This window comes from Thamnophis elegans, chromosome 5 (assembly GCF_009769535.1).
Source record: "Thamnophis elegans isolate rThaEle1 chromosome 5, rThaEle1.pri, whole genome shotgun sequence".
Taxonomy (NCBI): Eukaryota; Metazoa; Chordata; class Lepidosauria; order Squamata; family Colubridae; genus Thamnophis; species Thamnophis elegans.
This window is the reverse complement of record NC_045545.1, coordinates 92,808,219-92,828,051: the sequence shown is the minus strand read 5'-3', so window position 1 is coordinate 92,828,051 and position 19,833 is coordinate 92,808,219. Positions and strand designations below refer to the sequence as shown.

The window sequence follows — 19,833 nt, the reverse complement described above, 5'->3', positions numbered from 1 at the left end:
GCGCCCTGAAATGCTAGAACTCAGGATTTCCTGGGCGGTGGAAATATTCAATAAAATGAATCTATGATGTCAACAGTTTTGATGGGATTTCATTCTGTTTCATGGAGCTTAGAACTGCAGGATTCCTCCTCCTCCTCCTCCTCCTCCTCCTCCTCCTCCTCCTCCTCCTCCTCCTCCTCCTCCTTCCTCTTCTCTCCTCCTTCTCCTCCCCTCCCCCTTCTCTCCTCCTCCTCCTCTTCTCCTTTTCCTTCTTCTTTTCTTCTTTTCTTCTTCTTTTCTTCCTCCGCCTCCTCCTCTTCTCCTTTTCCTTCTTCTTCTTCTTTTCTTCTTCTTTCCTTCCTCCGCCTCCTCCTCTTCTTTATTTATTTTATTTATTTACTTAGTTTGTCAAACATGTCCAAGATAGCAGGTATAAACATGTACAAAAGAAATGAACACAAATAAATGGGGACAGTAGGACAGGGACAGTAGGCACGCTGGTGCGCTTTTCCACGCCCCCTTTACAGGCCCCTTAGGACTGGGGTGAGGTCTACGTTAGACACTTTGAGGTTGAAGCTGTGAGGATGAGAGGGTGTAACGATGGAGTCAGGTAGAGCATTCTAGGCGTTGACCCCTCTGTTGCTGAAGTCATATTTTCTGCACTTGACTTTGGAATGGTTTACCTTCAGTTTGTGTTGTGGCCCAGCAGGAGCCGTTGGAGCTGCCACCAGACTCCGACAGCGAGGGACCCTATGAGTTGGCTCTGGAGGATGTGGAGGACCCTGGACAGCGGTCCAACTCCGAGCAGGGCGCAGAGAGACTGGTTGGCCACCAGGTGGCACCTGAGCATTGGACCAGTGGGGAGGAGACAAGGGAGAGTGATCCAGAAGCCAGCAGTGAGTTGTTCTTGGTGCACGCCATCGAAGAGCTACTCAGAGTCAGGAACAATTGCGCAATTACAGGAGGTAATTGCGCTCAGCTGATGGTCATTAGGCTCCTCTCCAGACTATAAAAAAGACTGCTTGTGACACGCCCTTCTTGCAGAAGTCAACGCATTGGCTAAAGAGAACGTAACTAACTTGGCAGGCTGGATTGCTGTCAAGGTTTGTCTGAATTGCTGCCAAGGTTTGTCGGACTTGCTGCCAAGGTCCTTATCTGTTTGTTTGCTAGGCTTTCAGCCACCGAGATTCTGGTCTTGTTATTAAAGGACATTCTAATTAAGCTTGTCTTGGCTTTCGTTACTGGATGGAGGAGGGGGTCAGAACAAGTTTGTATCTATTGTTTGCCCATGTGTTACTGAGATTGAAGCTGAAGTAGTCGTTGACACGTAGGACGTGTAGCAGGCAATTTTGTGTACTACGCTGAGGTCAGAGCGTAGGTGGTGTAATTCCAGGTTGTCCAAGCCCAAAATTTCAAGCCTGGTGGCATAAGGGATTCTATTGTGAGCAGTGGAGTACTCTCCTCCTCCTCCTCCTCCTCCTCCTCCTCCCTATATCGATCTTCCTTCCTCCTCTCTTCTCTCTCTCCTTCTCTCTTCTCCTTTCTTCGTCTGTCAAGGGAGATACAAAGCACTGGTTCTTCTGATGGCCTCAACTATTGTTAATTGATATTATTGGTGTGACTTTGATGTTGTCTTTCCATCGTCTCCTGGGTCTGCCTTGTGTGCCTTGACCTTCTCCTCGTTTTGAATATGCCCTATTTAGTTTATTGAAGTTCTATCACAATGAAATGATTTTAAGATTTGGATGGGATATTGGAAAGAATGTTGAGTATTTTGGCATTTGTTGCTGACTTGCGGTTGATTCCCAAGCGGTGCAGGTAATCCTCTACTTGCAACCACTTCCTTAATGACTGCCTGAAGTTACAAGGACAGTGATTGTTGCAGCCTCACCATAGTCAACATTCAGAAGCTTGGCAACTGACTCGTATTTATGACGGTTGCAGTGTCCTGGGTGTGTGTGTGTGAGAGAGTGTGTCATGTAATCACTTTTTGCAATCTCTTCACAAGCAAAGTCAACGGGGAAAACAGATTCACTTAACAACCGTGTTACAAACTTGACAATTGCAGTGATTCATTTACCAACGGTGGCAAGAAAGGTCATAAAACGGGGCAGCGCTAAGCTAACAACTCTTTCTCTTAGCAACATAAATTTGGGGGTTCAAGTGTTTTTCGATAATCCAGAACTATTTGGAGATAAATCCGGACTTCTCAAATTCACAATGTCCTTCGTGCTCACTGATGTTAGAGAGGATAGAAAGTCACATTTTTTTACCAGTCTTCCTTCTCAAATGGAAGCCTTCCAAAATAAGGAGAATTTATGCAAGGAATTAGGGCCAAGATCTGAATAAAGAACATCTTGGAATCCAGAAGGAGGACTATGGGACAACTTCTGTGCTGGATCTTGGTTCTAAATCAGGCAGCTGGTATACCATCTGTGTCAATGCTGGAGGTATACGTATTCTGGCCTCTAAATAAAATAGAATAACAGTGTTGGAAGGGATCTTGGACATCTTCTAGTCCAATAGCAATAGCAATAGCAGTTAGACTTATATACCGCTTCATAGGGCTTTCAGCCCTCTCTAAGTGGTTTACAGAGTCAGCATATTGCCCCCAACAATCCGGGTCCTCATTTCACCCACCTTGGAAGGATGGAAGGCTGAGTCAACCTTGAGCCGGTGAGATTTGAACCACCGAACTGCAGATAGCAGTCAGCTGAAGTGGCCTGCAGTACTGCACTCTACCCACTGCGCCACCTCGGCTCCAACCCCCTGCTTAGGCAGGAAACCACTTCAGACAAGTAGTTGTCCAATCTCTTCTAAAAAACTTCCAGTGTTGGAGCATTTACAACTTCTGGAGGCAAGTTGTTCCACTGATTAATTGTTCTGTCAGGAAATTTCTCCTTAGTTCTAAGTTGCTTCTTTCCTTGATTAGTTTCCACCCATTGCTTCTTGTCCTGCCCTCAGGTGCTTTGGAGAATAGTTTCCTCTTCTTTGTGGCAGACCCTGAGATATTGGAAGACTGCTATCATATCACCCCTAGTCAGTGGTGGGTTTCAAAATTTTTTAGAACCTCTTCTGTAGGTGTGGCCCGCTTTGTGGGAGTGGCTTGCTGGCCATGTGACAGGATGGGAATGGCCAACTTGTAAAATGTGGTGAAACTCACTTAACAACGCTCTTGCTTAGCAACTAAAATGTTGGCTCAGGAACTCTGGCATTGAAGCGTGCAAGTCTTAAGGCTGTCAAGTTACAAGACCCTTGCACCACTAACCCTTTAGAAAAGAACCCCAGGGGTGTTCAAACTTGACAGCTTTAAGACTTGTGGACTTCAACCCCCAGAATTCCTCCTCTCACTCTTCATCTTGATGATGTGCGGACTGGCGGGGGGAGGGAGCTGGAACCGGTTCTAAACAGCACTGTAGATTTGTGGAACCTCTTCTATAGGTTAGAATTGGCAGGAACCCACCCTTGCCCTTAGTCCTTTTTTTCATTAAACAAGACATATCCAGTAACTGTTCTTCATATATTTTAGCCTCCAGTCCCCTAATCCTCTTTGTTGCTCTTCTCTGCACTCTTTCTAGAGTCTCCACGTCTTTTTTACACTGTGGCGACCAAAATGTCCAAAGGCAAAGGCATATATAGAAAAATTCTCCTCCCTACTCCTAAGTGTCACGTTTAATTGTTCCCCTCCCTGTTGCAAAATAGCTGGGCTGATCTGTCTTTGTCAGCCGAAGGTTAATATAGTGTGACAAGAGGCAAGGAAGTGCAGTGAGGGAGAAAGGATGGAGTCGTTGATTTGCTAGCTGGCGGGAACGGGTGTCCTTTTCCGCGCAAACAGGTGATGCTTCCAGCAGAACAGGAGGGGGAGGAGGCGGGAGAGAAATGAAATTCTCCTCTCACGAGCTGAGGATGTGGATAGAAACCCTATCATGGCATCCTCGGAAGAGCTGCATCCAAGGTTTCATCTACTTCTTGGCGTGGCACGACAAAACCGCGAAGCCCTTATCCGCGGAGACATAAGCGTGTCGCTAAAGCCGCGACGTCATCACCGCGCGTCATCACCGCCGCGACAACAGCGCGGCAACAGAAGGGCGCTTTAAAACGGCGCCGTGGCAGAAAGCCGACTTCAATTAAGGTAAGCGTTAGGATTAGGTTTAGGGGTTTGTTTTAGGGTTAGGTTTAGGTTTAGGGTTAGGGTTAGGGTTAGGTTTAGGGTACTGAGTGCTTGGGAATGCACAATTTTGCCCTCCGCGATTATGTCATCGCGGTAGGGTCACGTTTTTCCTTAGCGCTTAGAATTAGTCTTCGCGTTTATGTCTCCGCGCAGAAGGGCTTCGCGGATTTGTGGTGGAACCACTTCTTGGTTGTGAGAATCAAGCTTCTAAGCTTAAACCAAGCTCCGCAAATCTATGATCGTAGGCCAGTGGTGGTTTCCGGATCTCGTTGCAACCGGTACACTGCGCATGGGGCTGAACTACTACCCTCCGATACCCAGCGGAGGTCGCGCAGGCGCCGCACTCTGTGCACACATGCGCAATTAGCCTGGTTGCTTCAAAAACAGGTAAGGAACACGCCAGGCAGGGGGGGCCAAACGAGCCACCGTACCAGTGGCCGCTACTCCTGGCCACTGCTCCCGGCTACCACCGGTATGGCCATACCGCCCGGAACCGACCACTGTTGTAGGCCCATAAAAACAGGAAAAAGAAAAAGAAGAAGTTAGGAGAAAGGGGGAGAAGAAGAAAAATGATTCAAAGTGGAATTGTTGAGAGCCCAAGAGAAAAGGGATAAAAGAGGAAGAAGGGGGGGAAGGGTTGTATTAGTAGATCAAAGGGAATAGTAGTAGGATTGGTATTGTTATGCCGCTAATTAAGAAGTAGAGAAAGTATTGTACATTGTTAATTGTAGAAAAAGTGGAAAGAAATGCTCTCTTTGTCAAAACGTAACTAGGTGATATACATTGTTTAGATAGTCAAATAGACCCATAGAGAAATAGGAAACGATAATTTGGTGCAATTATCTGAAGGGGGCAATTGAAAATATGGTTTATGTACTAAGAAAAAAATGAGTATAAAAAAATGGAAAAGAATGGGAGAAAAGAATTTGGCTGAAAGTGAAAAACCAAGTGATGAGGTTAAATGGAGTATGTAAATGAGAGGGTGTAAAAGGGAACACTTGGTTTCTATAATAGGTGTAAAGTTGCATTAAAAACACTTCACGTGATCTTGATTCTATCCCTCTGTTTATGCAATCTAGAACTGTGTTGGCTTTTTTGGCAGCTGCTGCACACGGATGGCTCATATTTAAATGGTTGTCCACTTCCAAAACTTCCAGGAGGCCCGGTTTTTGTGCTCCCAGAGCCTTTGTGCGGGCCCTCCACTTACCTGGCAGAGTGCTCCATGAGCCCCTCCCCCCTGTGCCTCATTTTGCCCGGCAGGTGATACAGAAGGTATCTGTCCTGCCCCCCCCCGCCGCCGCCTCCCTGCCAGCCCACGGAGGAGAACTACAATGCCGGCCCTCAAAGAAATCCAGTTTGACATCCCTGATTTACCTCCTGTTCTGAGTGTTAGGATGGGACTTCTGCAAAGCAATGCAATCCTCCCTTGGGGATGCTCATTACTACAGCTTCTACTGCTGCTAGCTCCAGATTTTGTCGGTGACCCCATCTGGACACCGGGACCCAGTTGAAAAGAAGTGGAATTATGGATGAGGGAAGCAGCAAATGAGGATCACAGGCTCTCTCTGTGGACCCCAATGTGGGGATATAATTCATTCCCTCCCCCTTCTTGAAATATGTCTGGCTATAATTCTCCTTTAAAAAAAAAACAGGATTAGTAATAGCAACAGCTCTTAGGCTTATATACAGCCTCATAGCGCTTTACGTTATCTCTGGGGGGTTTACAATGTAAGGTTTAGGTTTAGGTTTTAGGTTTAGGTTTCGTTTTATTTATATGCCGCCCTATTCCCAGCGGGACTCAGGGCGGCTCACAAACCCAAGGGCGGAAGGGAAGCACAGAAACTACAAATACAAGCATTTAAAAATAACCAACAGACACACAGATCGAGAGGGGAAGGGAACTCATCAACCCCAGGCCTGCCGACACAGCCAGGTTTTAACGGCTTTTCGGAAGGCCTGGGGAGAGGTGAGGGTCCGAATCTCGGTGGAGAGTTCGTTCCAAAGGGCCGGAGCTGCCACAGAGAAGGCCCTCCCCCAGGTAGTAGCCAGATGACATTGGCTGGTAGACGGAACCCGGAGGAGGCCAACCCTGTGTCGTGTCAACACAGGCAATGTTGTTAAGAGCTGAGGTGGCACAGTGGTTAGAGTGCTGTACTGCAGCTACTTCAGCTGACTGCTATCTGCAGTTCGGCGGTTCAAATCTCACCGGCTCAGGGTTGACTCAGCCTTCCATCCTTCCGAGGTGGGTAAAATGAGGACCCAGATTGTTGTTGGGGGCAATATGCTGACTCAGTAAACCGCTTAGAGAGGGCTGAAAGCCCTATGAAGCAGTATATAAGCCGAACTGCTATTGCTATTGCTATAAGGACTCACCTTTATCTCCCTTGAAAGGCTGCCAGAGACCGAATTGCCCATTAGTTTTGCAAATGTAGCACAGAGTCGAAGAGGATTTCTCATAGTTTGAACCGACTAGGTGAACGAATTGCTTCCTGCAACGTCCGTTGGCTCCTCTTTTATGTCTTATGGAAGGGGGCCTATCATCTCCAAGCCTTACTCCCGAGTTGCCCTTTTTGTCTTAACTGTTCTTGTCTTCTGGAAGCTCTGTACCTATGTGTCCATGCACGCATGTCTTTGTGCATGGTCAGGCACCCTTCAGTTTAGGCATGCACGCGCGCAGTTTGAGCACTCAGTGTCTAAAACAGTGTCTCTCAACCTTGGCGGCTTTAAGTCCTGTGGACTTCAACTCCCAGAATCCCCCAGCCAGCTCCCAGATTCTGGGAGTTGAAGTCCACAGGACTTAAAGCCGCCAAGGTTGAGAGACACTGGTCTAAAAGGTTTGCCACCCCTGGCATAGGGTCTCCTGCTTGAGCAGAGGGTTGGGCTAGAAGACCTCCCAAGATCCCTCCCTACCCTGTTCTTAATACCTGCAATTTTCTTGATAGCTCAGTGAGGCACGGCTGCTCAAAACCTAGAGCCAAAAGATTTAGAAATACAAAGACTCTCTCTTCCTCCAGGTTAATAATACGTTTTCACCTCTTAAAACATGCAAACCTATTCTGCCTTCAAGCTCTTCTCAGATCCGGCCTCCCCAGGCTGAATTCACCTTGAAGGGACATGATTACCATGCCTTTCTTTGATAACGAATGGATGCTCTTGAGCGTGGAAGCCCATCTGCCCCGCGGCCCCCTTCCGTCTGCCCCTGTGAAAGGAGAAATATTTGCATTGCAATTCCCCAAAGGGGGGACGCCTCGCCTGGCGTATCCCTCATTGTGTACGCGTTAGGCAGGGAAATAATCAGACGTATTAATCAGATGTATAATCCTTTCAAGGTTTTAAGGGATGGCTTGTTCAGTCTGCAGATGGACAGGCTTGGTCATTGTTTCGTAGATTCCCTTGAGCCAGGGGTGGGTTCCTGCCAGTTCTAACTTCTTCTATAGAAGAGGTTCCACAAATCTACAGTAGATTAGATTAGATTAGATTGAATTGAATTGAATTTATTATATTTCTATGCCGCCCTATTCCCAGAAGGGACTCAGGGTGGCTCACAACCAGGTCAGGGGGGGTGGAGGGGATACAAATAGGAAAAAAGGGACATGGACAAAACAATACCACAATTTAAAAACAATCAACAGCCACACCATTCGAGTGGGGACAAGAACTCATCAGCCCCAGGCCTGTCGGAACAGCCAGGTTTTAAGGGCTTTGCGGAAAGCCTGGAGGGTGGTGAGGGTCCAAATCTCCACGGGGAGCTCGTTCCAAAGGGCCGGAGCAGTCACAGAGAAGGCCCTCCTCCGGGTGGTCACCAGTCGGCACTGGCCAGTGGATGGAATTCGGAGGAGGCCTAATCTGTGGGATCTAATCGGTCTGTTGGAGGTAATTGGCAGCAGGCGGTCTCTCAGGTACCCAGGTCCAATACCATGAAGGGCTTTATAAGTGACGACTAGTGTATCCGAAGACTAATAGGTAGCCAGTGCAGCTCGCAGAGGATAGGTGTAACGTGGGTGTACCGAGGTGCACCCACAATCACTCGCACGGCTGCATTCTGGACAAGCTGAAGTCTCCAAATGCTCTTCAAGGGCTGCCCCATGTAGAGCACGTTGTAGTAGTCCAGTCTTGAGGTCACAAGGGCACGAGTGACTGTTGCGAGGGCCTCCTGGTTCAGGTAGGGATGCAATTGGTGCACCAGGCGAACCTGGGCAAATGCCCCGCTGGTCACAGCCGACAAATGATGATCAAAAGTCAGCTGTGGGTCCAGGAGGACTCCCAAATTGAGAACCCTGTCTGAGGGGCGTACTGTTTGACCCCCCCCAGCCTGAGAGATGGAATACTTGGCCAATTAGTGGGAGGGAAGCACAACAGCCACTCGGTCTTATCCGGATTGAGTGCAAGCTTGTTAACCCCCATCCAGACCCTGACAGCCTCGAGGCACTGACACATCACGTCAACCGCTTCACTGAGTTGGCATGGGGCAGACAGATACAATTGTGTATCGTCCACATACTGAATGAATTTATAGGCCGCCCAATCCCGAAGGACTCCGGGCGGCTTACAACAAATACATTTAAAAAATAGAAAAGTTAAAAATAAAGAAACATAGGTTAAAAAAGCCATATCATACACCCAGTCTAATCGGGGCTGGACCTCAGTCATGAGGTCAACAGCCCGGGGCCTGCCGGAATAGCCAGGTTTTAATAGCCTTTCGGAAGGCCATGAGAGTGGGTTGGGTCCGGATCTCTGGGGGCAGTTCATTCCATAGGGTCGGAGCGGCTACAGAGAAGCCCCCCCCCCCCCCGGGTGGTTGCCAGCCAACATTGTCTGGCTGAGGGCACCCGGAGAAGGCCCACCCTGTGCGATCTTATCGGTTGTTGGGAGGTATGTGGCAGAAGACAGTCTCGCAGGTATCCGGTTACTAGGCCATGTAGGGCTTTAAAGGTAATGACCAGCACCTTGAATTGTGCTCGGAGACCAATAGGGAGCCAGTGCAGCTCGCGGAGGATAGGTGTAATGTGGGTGTATTCTGGACTAGTTGTAGTCTCCGAACACTTTTCAGGGGCAGCCCCATGTAGAGCGCATTACAGTAGTCAAGCCTTGAGGTGACGAGGGCATGAGTGACCGTGTGAAGTGCCTCCCGATCCAAATAGGACCGCAACTGGTGCATCAGGCAAACCTGGGGAAAGGCCCCCATGGTCACAGCCGACAGATGATGTTCTAACGTCAGCTGCGGGTCCAGGAGGACTCCCAAGTTGCGGACCCTCTCTGAGGGGAGTAGATTTTCACCCCCCAGGCATAAGGATGGAGTGCCATTTTGATGCAGGAAATGACAGGCTTTAGACTTCTCAGGATAGAGGAAAAGTTTATTTGGCAGCCAGGTTCAGAAAGCTAGCCCATGGCTAGCATTGCAAGTTCTGAACCACCTTCATTATCGAATCACGTGTTCTTATACATTCTCAAAGGCAGCGTAACACGGAAACGCTTAACTCATTTCTTAGTGGTTACCTTGAGGAGAAAGCCTTATAAGGAGATGGGGTCTTACTTCTCCTTTTCTTATGGAGTACGTGTCATTAACGAACTTTAATTGAACCTTGGACTTTTGACATAGGTTTTGACATAGGTTTTGACATAGGGACATTGGCTTAGAACATCCTGTGGTTAGGCACTTGCTTCCTGTTCTTTTGCAAGCTGCAAGCTGCAACTCTGCCTATGTGGCTTTGATATAGAAGTAAAGGGGCTCTGAGAGGCTGTCCAGCCTGACCCAGTAGGTTTCACACTTAATGTCCAAATCTCACTTTACGTCCTGCTTTAGTTTAGAACCAGTTGCTGCCTTAGCCCGGAAACCCAGTCTAATCTAGCCTAGTGTGTCCTTGGCTGTTCCACTGGTACTGTTGGCTCAAGCTGACAAATATGTTCTCCTACTTGCAATGGATGTTATGTCTTTGTCCAGCATCAATGGCTGATCCAGAAGCATCCCCAGATTGTTCCTTAAGGAGAAATGTGGCCTCATCCAGACTAGCCCTATATGAATGCTTTCCCAGGTCAACTTTTCCTGTGCATACAAAGCAGTGGTGGGTTTCAAAAATTGTTTGAACCTACTGTGGGTGTGGCCTCCTTTGTGGGAGTGGCTTGCCACCCATGTGACTGGATGGGAGTGGCTTGCCGCCCATGTGACCGGATATGAAGATGCCGATGACACTTGTCAGAACCACCATAAATTACCTCACACACAGCACTGGCCTGCATAAGAATATGATGTAAACTTGTTTTTTAAAAGGCATCTTTGGTTTGCGTTAAAACAACTTCAACGCACGCAATGTTCTGATTGCACCACAAACGCAGTAGTCATCCTTCCCTTTCACAGAGGCACTGAGTTTTATAAATAGGAGCATGATAGTGTAGAATAATCATATCCAAGTGGTGGGTTTCAAAAAATGTTGGAACCTCTTCTGTAGGTGTGGCCTGCTTTCCGGGTCCACTGGTGGAACCTCTTCTAACCAGTTCGGTAGATTTGACGAACCGGTTCTACCGAATAGGTGCGAACTGGTAGGAACCCACCTCTGATACAAAGCCAGTTTTTGGGGGTAAATACAGAAACAGAATCCTTTTCTTTGACATCCTAACTTAGCAAACAGGAAGGCTAATTTTAATAGGGCATACGGGGCTAATTTTGTTTTATTACTATAAATGTTTACCCAATCATACTGTGGTGGTTTAGGTTTGTGCTTAGAGTTATGTGTAAAGCTGATCTTCCTGGTTTGTGAATAATAATTTATGACTTCAGCATGTTGTGTCATCCTAACCAAATATGGCTTGTTCAAGTAAACAGAAATGCTATTTATAACATATGGTCCAACCACAAGGAAAATTAAGAAATAAAATCTAACAGGAATTATTTCTGTCTGTGTCGATCTATCTCTCTGTCTCTGTCTCTGTCTCTCTCCCTCCAGTGATGGGATTCAAATTTTTTTACTACTGGTTCTGTGGGCGTGGTTTGGTGGGCATGACTTTGGGCCAATCACCAGGAGAAAGTGAGTTCTAATCCCAATGTAGGCATGAAAGGCAGCTGGGTGACTTTAGGCCAGAGGTGGTAATCAGCAGGTTCTGACCAGTTCTGGAGAACCAGTAGCAGAAACTTTTGAGTAGTTCGGAGAACCAGTAAATACCACCTCTGACTGGCCCCATCCCCATCTATTCTTTGCCTCCCGAGTCCCAGCTGATCGGGAGGGAATGGGGATTTTGCAGTATCCTTCCCCTGCCACGCCCACCAAGCCATGCCATGTTCACCAAGCCACGCCCACAGAGGCGGTAGTAAAAAATTGAATCCCGCCATTGCTTTGGGCCAATCACCAGTAGACTATGAGTTCTACTTCCGATGACTTTGGGCCAATCACCAGTAGATGGTGAGTTCTAATCCCAATTTAGGTATGAAAGCCGGCTGGGTATCTTAGGGCCAATCACCAGGAGATCGTGAGTTCTAGTCCCACTGAAATAATGACTTCAGTTTTCCGAAATTTCCCAGTCAGAATGGGAAATTTAGACTTTACACATCACCCTAACTCTCATACAGTTTATTTGATTTCTAGTTGAATGTACTACACTGACCTCGTGTGCAGTGACGTGCGGTGAGGTTTATGGCTGGTGAGGCAGCAATTTTTTAGACTTGTGGACTTCAACTCCCAGAATTCCACAGCCAGGCATGCTCAGTTCCGATTTAAAGCAACAGCATTTGTTTTTCTCCTTTGCTAAATAAGTTTCCTTCTTTCTTTTTCTTTTTCTTCTCCCTTCCCCTCCTTCCTCCCTCTCTCCCTCCCTCCCCCCTCTCTCAAACACACACACACACAGACACAAAGTTGCACCAGGAGGATGAAGTTTGAATTCCTCCCCCTCCCTCCGACCCACATGTACCTTTTCCAGCTGTTTCAGAGAGGATTTCAACTCTGCTCTTGCCCGTCATCATGAAAAGAAAAAAAATGTAAAAGGAAAAAGGCAAGAGCTGAGGTCAGGCTGGGCTAGTTGCTGCCAGAGTCACTGTGGATGACTCTGCTTAACTGTTTAAAAAAGCCTCTGAAAAGCACCCTCTACAGGAGGAGGCAGGAGAACAATGTGCTTCATCTATGTCAGGACTTTTTCGGCTTTTAACCCTTGCTTAACTCTGCTCGAGTGATCATAAAAAGCCAGACGAGATGAGACACGTCATTCTCCTACCACCTCCTGTAGAGGGCGCTTTTTAGAAGCTTTTTTAAACAGTTAAGCACTAAGCAGAGTCATCCACGTTGACTCTGGCAGCAACTAGCTCAGCCTGACCTCAGCTCTTGCCTTTTTCCTTTTACATTTTTTTTTCTTTTCATGATGACAGTGGTGAGGCTCTGCCTCCCCTGCCTCCCCTGACTGCACGTCCCTGCTCGTGTGTAACTTCCACACCATGGCTTGTGACTTAACAAGCAAGTGACCCCACCCATTGATAACATTCAACAAACAGCGGTTTTAAAACGTTTCAGCTCAATGAATGAACCCATGAATGTACAGATCGCTTTGCATTGTGCAAGAACAGCCCAGGCAACGTGTAAAATCTCCAGCTCTAGTTGAAAAAAAGGCATTGTTGATTGGGATTTTCACTTTCCCCTTCTCAGGACAGTGAGCTTTTGACGTTTAACATCTCCCAACACCAGTCGTGGTGGAGTGAGAACGGTCCAGGTTGCGTAAGGAAGGAGACGCCCATGGCCGGCATCAAAGGTCTGGACAGCCATTCGTACGTCTCGGTCATCGGTTGCGCGTTGGAGTACCGTTACATCGAAGTCATGCACAGCGCCCTGCAGATTCTGGTGGCGGTGAGTAAACCCTTTGGGTTCTTGACTTACGAAGCATGGGAGAAGCAGCGCCTGGGTGTAAGAGATGTTCTCTGCTCGAAGGGATTTAATGAAATAAAACCTCAAGAGGAAAATTCTTATTCTTATTCTTATTCTTCTTCTTCTTCTTCTTCTTCTTCTTCTTCTTCTTCTTCTTCTTCTTCTTCTTCTTCTTCTTCATCATCATCATCATCATCATCATCATCATCATCATCATCATCGTTTAATGACCCCATAATCCCTTGCAGGGTGGAATCTGGGAAACTGAATGGAGCTAGGAGAGTGTTTTAATGGCCGGATGCCCTTCCTCTCGCCAATGCGGAGTTTTGTTCAGCAGATATACTCTCATTGTGCCCAGAGAAAGAAATATCTAGTCCAGGGGTAGTCAACCTTTTTATACCTACCGCCCACTTTTGGATCTCTGTTAGTAGCAAAATTTTCTAACCGCCCACCAATTCCACAGTAATGGTGATTTATAAAGTAGGGAAGTAACTTTACTTTATAAAATTTATAAAGCAGAGTTACAGCAAACCCCTACCGCCCACCATGAAAGCTAGAACACCCACTAATGGGCGGTAGGGACCAGGTTGACTACCACTGATCTAGCCTCTACCTAGGCTCAAACTCACAGCCTCCTGATCGTGAGGTGAGAGAGCTCCTTCTCTCCACACCACTCCCAAGGTCAAGAGGAAAATTGATGGGGCAAAAAGATCTACCAGTGTAGACAGAAAACACTCCTATCATCTGTCTGTCTGTCTCTCAAATTAATTAATTAATTAATGAGCCCTAGTGGTGGTGTTAGGGTGATGTGTAAAGCAGATATTCCCCATGTCCCAAAGGGGCTTTTTTCAAGAGGAAACTGGACTTTCTGGTTTTTCTTTGAAGGCGTTTCGCTTCTCACCCAAGAAGCTTCTTCAACTCTGGCTGGATGGTGAGGAATGGAAGGATTTATATTCCTTGCAGACAGCTGGTCATTTGCGTCCTTTTAGAGAGTTGTTAAGGCCACCTGGAGGTTTACCTGTGTCCTCAGGGTCACCTGAGTGGTGCAAATGGGTGAGGAGCCTCCTTGGAACTGTAGACTGGAGATAGATGATGTCATGTCCCGTCCCTTCCATTGAGAGAGGGCTGTTCAATGTTGACGTAGATGGCCTCTTGGACCCCTCTTTCAAACCAGCGGTCCACTCTGTCCAAATTGTGGACTTTGCTAGTCTTCAAAAGAGTGGCTTTTGCCTTTTAAATGCAGATGGTCTGCTCACTCTTGTCCTGATGGGTTTGTTCTCCTATGTTGTGCCATGCGTTCATGAAGTGGTTGTTTTGTTTCCCCAGTGTACAGATCTGCAGATCTGAGACTGAGGATCTCCGTAGACATTTAAATCCCCCAGGCTGTCTGGGGAATTCAGAAAATTGAAGTCATCACTAAGAGGAGGCTAGAATTCACCGTCTCCTGGTGACTGGCCTGCTACCTCCATTGGAAGTTGGTTCCGGTTCCACCACAAATGCGCGAACGACAAAAGCGCGCCTGACTAAACCGCGGTGACAAAACCGCGCCGACAAAACCGTGTGATGAATGAGCGACGAATGAGCGCTGAAGCGCGCCGACAACAGCGCGCCGACAACAGCGCGCCGACAGAAGCGTGCTGTAACCCAAACCCTAACCCCTAACCCTAACCCTAACCCCAACCCAACCCCTAAACCTAACCCTAAACCTAACCCTAAACCTAACCCTAAACCTAACCCTAACCCTAAACCTAACCCTAAACCTAACCCTAAACCTAACCCTAAACCTAACCCTAAACCTAACCCTAAACCTAACCCTAAACCTTACCTTAACTTAAATCGCGCTTCTGTCGGTGCGCTGTTGTCGGCGTGCTGTTGTCGGCACGCTTTTGACATCGCGGTTTTAGCGCCGCGGTTTTGTCGGCGCGCTTATGACGTTCGCACTTTTGTGGGGTCACGGTTGGTTCCAAGTTTCCACTCCTCTTCCCGCGAACTATTATTTTCTAACATGGCTTTTGAATTTCCCTCCTCTCAGTTTGAAGTTATGCTTCTGTGTTCTTGATTTTTGCTTAAGATTGAAAACACTGCCTTCTAGAGCCTTATTCATTCTTTTAATATATTTAAAGGGTTCAATCACACCCCCACTATGCCTTCTATCCTCCAGGCTGCACATACAATGAACGGTTGCAGGAATTGGGCATGGTTAGTCTAGTGAAGGGAGGAATGTGGTGGCTCAGACGCTGAGCTTGTCGATCAGAAAGGTCAGAGGTTCGGCGTTCGAATCCCTAGTGCCCACATAACAGAGTGAGCTCCCATTACTTGTCCCAGCTTCTGCCAACCTAGCAGTTTGAAAGCACGTAAAAAATGCAAGTAGAAAAATAGGAACCACCTTTGGTGGGAAGCGTTCCGTGCGTCTTCGGCATTTAATCATGCTGGCCACATGACCGAGGTGGTGCAGTGGTTAAATGCAGCACTGCAGGCTATTTCAGCTGACTGCAGTTCTGCAGTTCGGCTGTTCAAATCTCACCGGCTCAAGGTTGACTCAGCCTTCCATCCTTCCGAGGTGGGTAAAATGAGGACCCAGATTGTTGTTGGGGGCAATATGCTGACTCTGTAAACCGCTTAGAGAGGGCTGAAAGCCCTATGAAGCGGTATATAAGTCTAACTGCTATTGCTATTGCTATTTGGACAGTGCTGGCTCTTCGGCTTTGAAACAAAGATGAACACCGCCCCCTAGAGTCAGGAACGACCAGCACGCATGTGCGAGGGGAATCTTTACCTTTACCTTAGTCTAGTGAAGAGAAGGACTAGGGGAGACATGATAGCAGTGTTCCAATATTTGAGGGGCTGCCACAGAGAGGAAGGGGTCAAGCTATTTTTCAAAGCACCTGAAGGCCAGACAAGGAATAATGGATGGAAGCTGATCAAGGAGAGATTCAACCTGGAAATAAGGAGGAATTTTCTGACAGTGAGAACAATCAACCGATGGAACAGAAGTTGCCTTCGGAAGTCGTGGGAGCTTCATCCCTGGAAGCTTTCAAGGAGAGACTGGTCTGTCATCAGTCAGAAATGTGTAGGGCCTCCTGCTTGGGTGGGGGGGGGGAGGTGGACTAGATGCCCTACAAGGTCCCATCCATCTCAGTTAATCTGTATCTGTATGTTCAGTTCCTCAAATCTCTCCTGATTATGTTTTGTTCCTCAGACTGTCCGCCATCTTTGTTGCCCACCTCCGGACTCATTTGATCTTATCAATATCTTTTTTTTAAGTGAAACCTTCACATGGAGTGAAGTATATTCACCAGTGTTCCTTGAACAATGTTGTTAACGTGATAACTTCCTTTGGTATTTAATAGGCCTCCCTGAATAACGGGCACCATTTCCCTCAACTAACTTATTAAAACCAGGTTTCACTGTCTTTAATTTAGCAAGCTAATGCTTTCCAGTCCAGTGAAGGTTTGGGTATCTCTATCATATCTCCATCTCTCTCCATCTCTCCATCTCTCTCTCTCTCTCTCTCTCTCTCTCCTCTCTCTTCTCTCTCTCTCTCTCTCTGAGAGAGAGAGAGTGCGTAGATGTGCATGAATTTGAATCTTAAATTTAGTAGACTCAGGCGAAACAAGGGAAGAAACAAGGATACGTTCGCTAAATGTGGTATTTTATGGTGGCTGCATGCTCATCGTTTCTGGGGTTGTTGCTTTTTTTAATCTGTTACAAGCAGCGGAACCATATGGCATGTCAAATCTTATTGCTTTCGACGCTCTCTTTACTTGGTGTTCAGCAAAAACAAAAACAAAAATTATTTGCTCCAGATATGCAACCGCAAAGCATTGTCTTTTGCTCCCTGAAACTCCCTGAAACCAATATCCCTTGCTGTTAGGAAATCCTCCTTTACAAGCAGAATAACAGAATTGGAAGGGACGGTTGGAGGTCTTCTAGTCTAACCCCCTGATCAGGCAGGAAACCCTATGCCATTTCAGACAAAGGGTTGTCCAATCTCCTCTTAAAAACCTCCAATGTTGGAGCATCCACAACTTCTGGAGGCAAGTTCCTCCACCGATTAATTGTTCTGACTGTCCGGAAATTTATCCTTAGTTCTAGGTTGCTTCTCTCCATGATTACCGTATTTTTCAGAGTATAAGACACACCAGAGTATAAGACTTTGGGGGAGGGCCTTCTCTGTGGCTGTTCCGGCCCTCTGGAACGATCTCCCCGTGGAGATCCGGACCCTTATTACCCTTCCGGCCTTCCGCAAAGCGGTTAAGACCTGGCTGTTCCGGCAGGCCTGGGGCTGTTGAACTATCCAGCCCCATCCGAGGTTACGCCTGTTGTAGAATTTTAAATTGTTGTTTTTATTTTATTTTTGGTATCCCCTCTCTTTTTTATTGTGAGCCGCCCTGAGTCTCTCGGGAATAGGGCGGCATGCAAACTCAATTAATTGAAATTGAATAAATTGAAGACGCAGCAAGATTTTTAAGAGGCAATGTTTTAAAAAAAGTTTTTGCACTCTGCTGACCACCCAAAAATGGCCCGTATTTTGTGAAAACGGGCCCATTTTTTGTCAAAAAAAGGGCATGCGTAGCCTTTAGGGGGCTTATAGAGTGCTCCTGGTGGCTGGGGGGCAAAAATGAGCAAAAAACGGCCAATTTTCACTCATTTTTGCCCTCCCCAGCCTCCAGGAGCACTCTATAGCCTCCTAAAGGCTATGCACAGCCATTTTTGCAAAGGGGGCGGGGTTTCAGGAGGCCCAAAATGCTGTATCCAGTGTATAAGACACACCCAGATTTTCACCCTCTTTTTTGAGGGAAAAAGGTGTGTCTTATACTCTGAAAAATATGGTAGTTTCCACCCATTGCTTCTCATCCTGCCTTCAGGTGCTTTGGACAATAAGTTGACCCCGTCTTCTTTATGAGATATTGAACCATTGTTATCATGTCACTCAACAAGCAGAGACCACGGAGTCTTAAAACAGTTTCCAACTATTTGCTCTCTGTAAGCAAACTCCCGAGTTTCATGGACCCTTTTCCAGCTCAAACTAAATCCAGGTCTACAGAATCACAGTCTCTTGTCCCTCTCAACTTCGAAACAGTTCTAGGCTGTCACAGCCATCTTTTTGTTTTTCACATGGGGTGGGGGAGGAAGAGGCTTGGAATATCAGACCACATAATAATAACAGAACATCCCGTGGGAAGCAAGGTCATTTCAACAGGTGTTGGCCAGTGACTTGAAGGAGGAAGATGCCAGAACACCTGCAGTAATTGGACAATGTGACCTGTGACAATGAGAGAAGGGAATATCTATCGTTTAAGTATACTATAACCGCGGGAAATAGTTTAGAGCTGGTTTTGCTTTCATGCGTGCCGAAATGAAGTGGGATAGGGTTTCCTGCCTAAGCAGCAGTGGTGGGTTGCTCCCGGTTCGGCCCAGATTGGGCGAACCGGTAGCGGTGGTGGCGGGAGGCTCAGCCCACCTGCCCAGATGCTTCTGCGCATTCACAGAAGCTTCTGCGCATGTGCAGAAGCAGAGAGAGAGGGAGAGGGAGAGAGAGACAACAAGCAAACCGGTAGTAAACAAAATTGAAACCCGCCACTGCTAAGCAGGGGGTTGGACTAGAAGACCTCCATGGTCCCTTCCAACTCTGTTATTCTTTTCTGAAATGATGTACTGAATAAAACACTTCTTTGAGTAATCTGGTCACCTCAGAATGCTGACTCAGTTGGGTTCATCAGTCAGAACCTTGACAGTCCCCTTTCTGTACAGAAGATGAAGTATTATAATTTATAACAGAATTGGAAGGCACCTTGTAGGTCATCTAGTCCAGCCTCCCCCACCACCCAAACAGGAGACCCAACACCATTTCCGACAGGATGACAGTCCAATCTCTTCTTGAAAGTTTCCAGTGATGAAGCTCCCACAACTTCCAAAGGGCAACTTCTGTTCCACGGGTTGATTGTTCCCACTGTCAGAAAATTCTCCTTATTTCCAGGTTGAATCTCTCCTTGATCGGTTTTCCATCCATTATCCTTGTCCGGCCTTCAGGTGCTTTGGAAATAGCTTGACATCTTCTTCTCTGTGACAGCCCTTCAGATATTGGAAGACTGCCTATCACACCTCCCCTGGTCCTTCTCTTAAGAGAAGCAGAGCTTATTTAAATAAGAAAAACACCCCCTCCCAGCCCAATCTGCTTCTAGAAACATTTCCTGTGGATAGACTACATCAAGTTCTTACAATACAATAGCAGAATTGGAAGGGACCTTGGAGGTCTTCTAGTCCAACCCCCTCGCCTAGGCAGGAAACCCTACACCACTTCAGACAAATTGGATATCCAACCTCTTCTTAAAAAGCTTCCACTGTTGGAGCATTCACAACTTGTTCCACTGATTCATTGTTCTCACTGTCAGGAAATTCTCCTCAGTTCTACGTGCTTCTCTCCTTGATTAGTTTCCACCATGCTCCTTGTTCTACCCTCAGGTGCCTTGGAGAATAGCTTGACTCCCTCTTCTTTGTGGCAACCCCTGAGATATTGGAACACTGCTATCATGTCTCCCCTAGTCTTTCCAACTGAAATATTTATGTGTGAGAAGAAGAGAGGCAACTGAGGAAGGGGGAGGCAATCCAATTAGGCTAAACTTCCTATGTTTCTTCCCTCAGGATATAATAATAATAACGTACTCTGCCTTGAAAACAATGCTCTTTCTTATTTCCGCAGCCGTGCCTCACGCGCCGGCTTCTTTCTTGGAGAGAAAAGCAGCTGATTCAAAAATTGCCATCCGTACCACACCATCTGTGTTTATCCAGCTCTTCCATTCTGAATTCTTTTATTTTTCACAACTGCTGCATCACGTTCAA

General features: G+C 47.0%; 1 protein-coding gene across 1 annotated transcript in view; it reads left to right on the top strand.

Moving 5' to 3' along the window:
• The window catches only part of NKAIN4 (sodium/potassium transporting ATPase interacting 4), a 114,817-nt gene that overhangs the window by 52,690 nt on the left and 42,294 nt on the right, over window positions 1–19,833 (top strand). The window contains exon 4 of the mRNA XM_032218124.1: window positions 12,775–12,972. Within this exon, the coding sequence (XP_032074015.1) occupies window positions 12,775–12,972 (198 nt within the window). The remainder of the gene's footprint in view (window positions 1–12,774; window positions 12,973–19,833) is intronic.